The 8,936-nt window shown below is 38.9% G+C and overlaps 1 protein-coding gene across 1 annotated transcript in view; it reads right to left on the bottom strand.

The window, feature by feature from the left end:
* Positions 1–6,760: 6,760 nt before the first annotated feature.
* LOC135524530 (synaptic vesicle glycoprotein 2B-like) overlaps positions 6,761–8,936 on the bottom strand; it is a 38,493-nt gene continuing 36,317 nt past the window's right edge. Inside the window, exon 13 of the mRNA XM_064952136.1 lies at positions 6,761–8,911. Within this exon, the coding sequence (XP_064808208.1) occupies positions 8,728–8,911 (184 nt within the window). The 3' untranslated portion in view covers positions 6,761–8,727. The remainder of the gene's footprint in view (positions 8,912–8,936) is intronic.

Here is an 8,936-nt window from a genome sequence, read left to right as displayed (position 1 = left end):
ACGATATCCATTTGTGTGCGTAAAGACAAATGATTAAATAGACTACAATTAAATAAAATATAAAATTATAATTAAAATTTGTATTAATTGTTTAATATAGGTACAGTGCCTTCAGAAAGTATTCACACCCCTTGACTTTTCCAAATTTTAGTTGTGTTACAGCCTGAATTTAAAATTAATTAAATAATTATTTATTTTGTCGCTGGCCTACACCCAACACTATGATTTCAAAGTGTAATTATGTTTTTTGAAAACATTGTCTAATTAAGTACAAATTTAAAGCTGAAATGTCTTGAGTCAATAAGTATTCAACCTCTTTGTTATGGCAAGCCTAAATAAGTTCAGGAGTAAACATGTGCTTAACAACTCACATAATAACTTGAATGGACTCACTCTATGGGCAATAATAGTGATTAACATTATTTTGTAATGACTACTACTCTGTACCCCACACATACATTTACAGTATATGCAAGGTTCCTCAGTCGAGCAATGAATTTAAAACACAGATTCAACTACAAAGACCAGGGAGGTTTTCCAATGCCTCAAAAAGAAGGGAAGCTATTGGTAGATGGGTAAAAAAAACGGACATTAAATATCTGTTTGAGCATGGTGAAGTTATTAATTACACTTTAGATGCTGTATCAATACACCCAGTCACTATAAAGACACAGGTGTCCTTCCTAACTCAGTTGCCGGAGAGGAAGGAGACCGCTCAGGGATTTCACCATGAGGCCAATAGTGACTTTAAAATTGTTACAGAGTTTAATGGCTGTGATAGGACAAAAATGAGGATGGGATCAACAACATTGTCGTTACACCACAAAACTAACCTAATTGATAGAGAGAAAAGAAGGAAGCCTGTACAGAATTTAAATATTCCAAAACATGCATCCTGTTTGCAACAAGGCACTAAAATAATACTGCAGAAAATGTGGCAAAGCAATTCACTTTTTTTCCTGTATACAAACTGTTACGTTTGGGCCAAATCCAATACAACACATTACTGAGTACCACTCTCCATATTTTCAAGCATAGTGATGGCTGCATCATGTTATGGATTGGCTTGTAATCGTTAAGGACTGGGGAGTTTTTCAGGATAAAAAATTTATGGAATGGAGCTAAACACAGGAAAAATCCTAGAGGAAAACGTTGGGACCACGCAGCCGTCATACTGCTCAGGAAGGAGAAGCACTCTGTCTCCTAGAGATGAATGTACTTTGGTGCGAAAAGTGCAAATCAATCCCAGAACAACAGCAAAGGACCTTGTGCAGATGCTGGAGGAAACGGGTACAAAGGTATCTATATTCACAGTAAAACGAGTCCTATATCAACATAACCTGTCACTCAGCAAGGAAGAAGCCACTGCTCCAAAACCGCCATAAAAAAACAGACAACGGTTTGCAACTGGACATGGGGACAGAGATCGTACTTTTTGGAGAAATGTCCTCTGGTCTGATGAAACAAAAATGGAACTGTTTGACCATAATGACCATCATTATGTTTGGAGGAAAAAGGGGGAGGCTTGCAAGACAAAGAATACCATCCCATCAGTGAAGCAAAGGGGTGGCAGTATCATGTTGTGGGGGTGGTTTGCTGAAGGAGGGACTGGTGCACTTCACAAAATAGATGGCATCACGAGGTAGGAAAATAATGTGGATATATTGAAGCAACATCTCAAGACATCAGTCAGGAAGTTAAAGCTTGGTCGCAAATGGGTCTTCCAAATGGACAATGACCCCAAGCATACTTCCAAATTTGTGGCAAAATGGCTTAAGAACAACAAAGTAAATGTATTGGAGTGGCCATCACAAAGCCCAGAAAAAACTGAAAAAGCATGTGTGAGCAAGGAGACCTACAAACCTGACTCAGTTACACCAGCTCTGTCAGGTTAAGTTAAACATTTTAAAGGCAATGCTACCAAATACTAATTGAGTGTATGTAAACTTTTGACCCACTTGGGAATGTGATGAAAGATATAAAAGCTGAAATAAATAATTCCCTCTACTATTATTCTGACATTTCACATTCTTAAAATAAAGTGGTTATCCTTACTGACCTAAGACAGGGAATTTTTACTAGGATTAAATGTCAGGAATTGTGAAAAAGTGAGTTTAAATTTATTTGGCTAAGGTGTATGTTAACTTCCGACTTCAGCTGTATATATATATTTTTTAAAGGTTTGGAGAGCCTTTACCCACAAAATAATGTCTATTGATGAATAACAAAATACAGTGGTTTTATTAATCCTGAAAGTTGTCATATTGAAATATTGAAAGGTGGGAAAAGTGTACAATAGGGGTTAAACAATAATCCTATAACTCTAGCTTGGTCTCCAAATTTCATCCACACAAATTACGAGGGCCCACAATTAGAAATCTAAATAACATAACACGTATATTTATAGACTGTTTCACTGTGGAAAAGGGACCGCAATGCATGTCATGTTGATATGATTTTCAGTTTGCTTCCATATGGCTGGTTTCACATTCGTCTCCAGAGATCATAAGGAAAATGTGTACTGTGTGTATTTGTTTATTGTGTGTATAAAATGTGTATTTACAATCCCCTTCTCCAAATGGATTACTCATTCTCTATAGATCTTATGAAGTTATAAATTACAGTTCCATGTACGCGTGCTTGACTCTGGTCAGAACCTGTCATTATAGAGTTCTGTATGTAGATGGGTGAAAAATATCTATATTTAATCCATTTTGAATTCAAGCGGTATTAATAATTTCTGAAGGCACTACACATATCGCCTACAGCCTGGCAGTTTAAGACCACAATACAAAGAGCCACCAGATCGTAGTGTGTACACGGGTGGTCAGTTTAGAGCAGTGGTAACTCTCTCACAGCCAAGGTGTCACTTGGCACCTGTAATAAGCTCAGCTAAAGACACAGCCACTGTTCTCTGGACTGTGTGAACCAGTAATGGAAAGTCACACCCCACGTGTAACTGGGACTAAAGAGATGGTCAAACACAATTAAGGCCTTTCATAGTTTGCTGTGATTGAGAAACATGCTACAGTTTGCTGACACTATGAGATAGTATAACAGACTTAGTGAATAGTATGCAACAGTCGTTATATTTTATTAATGTTATCTTTATTTAATATTTGGATATTTTCACTTTGAAGGACCAGTCTTGAATCCCCTACTAACCCATATATTTAAAAAATGAACAATATGAGGAATTTCAAAATAGATTGTGATTTTATATGATGAGTTAAATAACCAATGAGTTGCCCACCTCATGCACTGGGACTGTTAACTCATACACAACCCATATTGACCCTTGGTGAACATGTCAATATCACTCAATTCCCTCTCAAGTACATGTAAAGTTTCAGTGTGTGGATGGAATATCTAGATAAATAATGTCTAATGCACGCTGTAAGCAACCATTTTCAGTTATATGTGACCATATATCTCAATATAACTAACTACAATTTATGAGGCACTTTTGAGAGAAGAGATATCAAAGACTTGAAAATGTTTGTCACATTTCAAGTATCACAGTTTTACACAATTGCTAAGTGGCCCAAGTAGTGTCTCTCTATAACAGTATGTCATTGTCGTGTACATTGTATAATGAAACCCCTGTGTGGTGTCTCTCCCCAGCTGCCCTAGCCCTGTGTGACCCTAGACTCTGGTGGGGGTTAGAGGGCCCTTTGGGGGAGAACATTGCCGTGGGAAGTAGGGGTGCATCGGGTGCTGCAGCACACCCTGAAAAATCGGAATAAAAATAATGATGGACTGTCGTTTCTCTTTGCTTATTTGAGCTGTTCTTGCCATAACATGGACTTGGTATTTTATCAAATAGGGCTTTCTTCTGTATACCCCCTACCTGCTCTACATCAAAGCTTTCTTAGTGTCCAACATGTTTTCTCTACCCTGAGCCTTGTTCTGAACACCTCCAAAACAAAGGTCATGTGGTTTGGTAAGAAGAATGCCCCTCTCCCCACAGGTTTGATAACTACCTCTGAGGGTTTAGAGCTTGGGAGTACTTGGGAGTACTTGTGAGTGTGGCCAGACGGTACACTGTCCTTCTCTCAGAACATATCAAAGCTGCAGGCTAAATTTAAATCTAGACTTGGTTTCCTCTATCATAATTGCTCCTCTTTCACCCCAGCCGCCAAACTAACCCTGATTCAGAAGAACATCCTACTACCCATGCTAGATTTTGGAGACATAATTTATAGATCGGCGGGTAAGGGTGCTCTCGAGCGGCTAGATGTCCTTTACCATTCGGCCATCACATTTGCCACCAATGTTCCTTATAGGACACATCACTGTAGTCTATACTTCTGTAAACTAGTCATCTCTGTTCACCCGTCGTAAGATCCACTGATTGATGCTTATTGATGCTTATTTATAAAACCCTGGCCTCACTCCCTCCTATCTGAGATATCTACTGCAGCCCTCATCCTCCACATACAACACCCGTTCTGCCAGTCATATTCTGTTAAAGGTCCCCATCCCTGGGTCGCTCCTCTTTTCAGTTCACTGCAGCTAGTGACTGGAACGAGCTGCAACAAACACTCAAACTGGACAGTTTTATTTCAAGCTCTTCATTCAAAGACTCAATCACGGACACTCTTACTGACAGTTGTGGTTGCTTTGCATGATGTATTGTTGTCTCTACCTTGTGCTATTGTCTGTGCCCAATAATGTTTGTACCATGTTTTGTGCTGCTACCATGTTATGTTGCTACCATGCTGTTGTCATGTTGTGTTGCTACCATGCTGTGCTGTCATGTGTTACTGCCTTGCTTTGTTGTTGTCTTGGGTCTCTCTTTATGTAGTGTTGTGTTGTCTCTCTCGTGATGTATGTTTTGTTCTATATTTATACTTTTTAATTTTTAATCCCAGCACCCGTCCCTGCAGGAGGCCTTTTGGTAGGCCGTCATTGTAAATAAGAATTTGTTCTTAACTAACTTGCCTAGTTAAATAAAGGTTAAATAAAATAAAATAAAATACCTTTTCACAATACAACTTATTGTCTCAAACTTTTAACAAGGCACACCTGTTAATTGAAATTCCTTCCAGGTGACTACCTCATGAAGCTGGTTGAGAGAATGGCAAGTTACTGGTTACTACATGATTCCATATGTGTTATTTCATAGGTTTGATGTTTTCACTTATTATTATTATATTATTAAATAGAAAAAAAAAAGAAAAACCCTTAAATGAGCCAGTGTGTCCAAACTTTTGACAGGTACTGCAGATGGCAATATCAGTCCTCTAATACAGGACTATTAAAGGCCCAGTACTTTCACTATTTTCACTACTTTTGTGAATGATTATTATTATTTTCTCTCTCTCTCTCGCTCTCTCTCTCTCTCTCTCTCTCTCTCGCTCTCTCTCTCTCTCTCTATATATATATATATATATATATATATATATAGAGAGAGAGAGAATTTTTTTATATTTTAAATTCACAAAAGTAGTGAAAGTACTGGGCCTTTAATAGTCCTGTATTAGCGGACTGATATAGCCATCTGCAGCGCGGGCCCAAACTATTTCCCACAGCTATGTGGGAGTGGCCTGTGGGGTAGAGGCAGTGGCCATTAGCACCTCATAGTGAAAGCTGGAGCCCGAGCTAGCACCTGTCCTGTCCCCTCCCCATGCCCCCAAAACCTTCCGCCAGCTTGACATGGCCTGAGCCTTCCCAGGGGTGCACAATCAGCACTCACTAGTTCTCCAGAGCTGTCCAGAGTTGTCTAAAGCCGTGAGTCTAGTTTTCGCCATTAAAGCCCTGTTTGGGGTTTTAGAGAAGAGCTGTGATGGATGTTCTCTAGATTCATATTTGTAGCAGTTGACTTCTATTATGTCAGTCAATCAAATGTATTTTATGAAGCCATTTTTACATCAGCAGGAGTCACAAAGTGCTATACAGAAACCCAGCCGAAAACCCCAAAGAGCAAGCAATGCAAATATAGAAGCAAGTGGCTAGTAAAAACTCCCTAGAAAGGCAGGAACCTAAGAATAAACCTAGAGAGGAACCAAGATAGCACGTCCAGTGCAGCAGGTTCCATAGCCACAGGCAGAACAGGATCACAAGATAAAATAAAAAAATCTTAACCTTTATTTAACTAGGCAAGTCAGTTAAGAACAATTTCTTATTTACAATGACAGCCTAGGAACATTGGGTAAACTACCTTGTTCAGGGGTAGAACAACAGAGTTTTACCTTGTCAGCTCGGGGACTCGATCCACCAACCTTTCAATTACTGGCCCAACGCTCTAACCACTAGGTTACCTGCCTTTATATAGATGTCCGTTATAATTGTTAACAATTCTTCATACAATATGCAAACGGAGAAATACGATTTATTCATTGTTAGCATTCTGTCCCACTTTACCTATAAATATCCACAGCTCCCATTTTTACTCTGCTTTTGGACCTGGTGTCCATGAGGAACTGCCTGGTGAAGTAAGTTGTTTCACACCTCTGGTAGAGTAAACAGCACCACCCACACCCCCCCCCCCTCCAATGCTCTGTGTAGAGAGGTACCCCCCCCACTCAAAATAGGTGAAATGATGGGACCCCTGAATGGGTTCTATGTCTGACTCAAAACATCTCAACCAAGCGTAAGAGAGCATGTTTCTAATTCAGAATGAATGACTGGTGTGCAGTTCCTCATGTTCCTATTTTACAACTGTCATATCACTGTAGAAACCTGAATCAACCAGGTCTGTCTACCACTCTGTGGCCTATTACAGACTTAATGCCAAGAAGAACAAACCAACCATCGCTCACAGTACACTGATAGATTTATTTGATTTGTTTCATCTTTTCACAGTCACAAAACCCCAAAACAAAAACTGTATGCAAAATATTTTTTTCCACAACAGACAATATTTTGAGATAAAAATATAAAAACAAAGAACAAAGTATGGCTTTCTGTTTTACAAAGATGCAGACACAAACATGAATGCACCCAATAAGTGTATCCATAAGCCAATCCCTTTATAACAGTGATGCTGCTGCTCAAAAAGATGCTTGAGAAAGAAACAAGGTTTTATTGAAAACACAACTTACAGCTCGACAGAATCCTTGCATTCAGTTAAGGCTGATTTCTTCCTGCAGCTCAATTGATAACAGGTATTACACAATGTATAGGAAATAATTGTGTATACCTTCATATAATGGTACAGATGTTCTATTGACTAAAGGAAACCAAACCTACACTTTGAAAAAGGATAATACAACATCACCTTTATTCTTGTTTTGTAGCTTTCTCTATTTTGAAATATGTTATTGTGTGAATATAGTGTAGATACAATAAGGATAGTCAAATGCAAAATAGTGTTTCAACAGCAAAGCCTCAGTTTGTGTTAGTATGACAGAAATAATTGGCAAAAGTCTTGTTTTGTATTGGAAAGAAATGCAATTGGCTCCACAATACTTGACAAGAAACAACTAACTAAAGTGATTGTTAATTCAAGCCGGTACAGGCTACAATCCAGTCAGCTATTTACAGTGACACACAGACAGCAATCATCATTCATTACTTTTTGAACAACACATGAAAGACACAGAAACATTACTAACACACACATGCGACTCAGTCAACAGTTAGCAGTAACAGCACTGTGTGCTTCAGTGAATCTCCTATCACCAATAAGAACATTTCCCCCACATATTTTAAAACTCATTTTCCCCCCCGTATTCCTATGTGGTACCACTTCCACAGAAAAACTAAAGATGTCGTTGCATAGACAACACAAATAAACCACAGCCCAAGTGAGAAACTGAGAACATTTACATCAAGCACACAAACACACATTAGGACCAAACAGTTTGCTGAATGAAGTTGCAAGTTAGATTCAATTGGAAAATTGGAATGCAATTTTTTTGGTTTGATTGCAGGTGTATATTCAGCAGGATTACATTTTCAGAGCTTTTCTGAAAATAAGATTAGAATGGAACGGCCAAATACGTTATCTCCTCAATTTGATGGAGAATACTGCAGTAAATAGCAGTTGTATGCTGTTCCCTAAATGGCGACCTACTGAATATACCCCTTGTTAATAGACTATAACCTCAAACACTCAACTAAAGGTAATGATTCAAAAATACAGTATAGATGTGGTGAAGGATATTTGCTGTCCTCCCACTACATACTGTGGGTTGATTGAAACACAAGACGAGAATAATGCTATACTACAGTCAATATAGTTTACATTTTGGAGAGAAGGTAGTGTTTGAGTTGATAAGTATTCATTAAGGCAGGGCCAAGATTAAAACAACATAATTTTAGCAAAACAAAACAGTACCTGAATTCAAAATGGCATTGGAGAAAGATTCCCTTGACCAGAAATCTGTTTCTGGTTACCAGTCTCCATCAAGAGGTTTACATATTTTCCCATTCTTATCTTGTGTCGACAATATCGTACATTAATGGGGCAAACTATGGTTTTTAGACCAATAGATAAGGAATTAGAGAAATATTCCCACTTAATCCCAATAATAATTTAGATTTTTGGAGTTGATTTTAAAGCATTTCACTCCAAACACATCATAACTAGTGAGACAGAACAGACAATGAAGAACACTGTTAGTTAGCATGTAATTAAAGGATCTCTATGTTGATGGAACAAACTCTTGTCAGCTCCAGGTGGTTACAACCAATCTTGCATAATGCCTGTGTGTCTTCCAGAGGAGCTCTGCCTGTAAAGGTGGCTCCTTGCTCCTGTGACCTTTAGCCAGTATGACCTCCTCATTGGAGGATCTTCTCCCGGGTCTCAGGTAGCTTGAGGGCCACCAGACCTCCACACACCAGAGCAGTACAGGAGAGGAGGATGGGGACAACTTTGGTGACCCCCACAAAGGAGGCAAAAATGGAGGTGCCCAGGATGGCCGCCAGCTTACAGAGAGCATTCAACACCCCAAACGCCGTGGCTCTGTGCGAGGAGGTTAGGGACATCG

Source organism: Oncorhynchus masou, chromosome 31 (genome assembly GCF_036934945.1).
Source record: "Oncorhynchus masou masou isolate Uvic2021 chromosome 31, UVic_Omas_1.1, whole genome shotgun sequence".
In the NCBI taxonomy this organism is placed as follows: Eukaryota; Metazoa; Chordata; class Actinopteri; order Salmoniformes; family Salmonidae; genus Oncorhynchus; species Oncorhynchus masou.
Note: the sequence above shows the minus strand (reverse complement) of the source record. Positions and strands in the feature narration are given on the sequence as shown.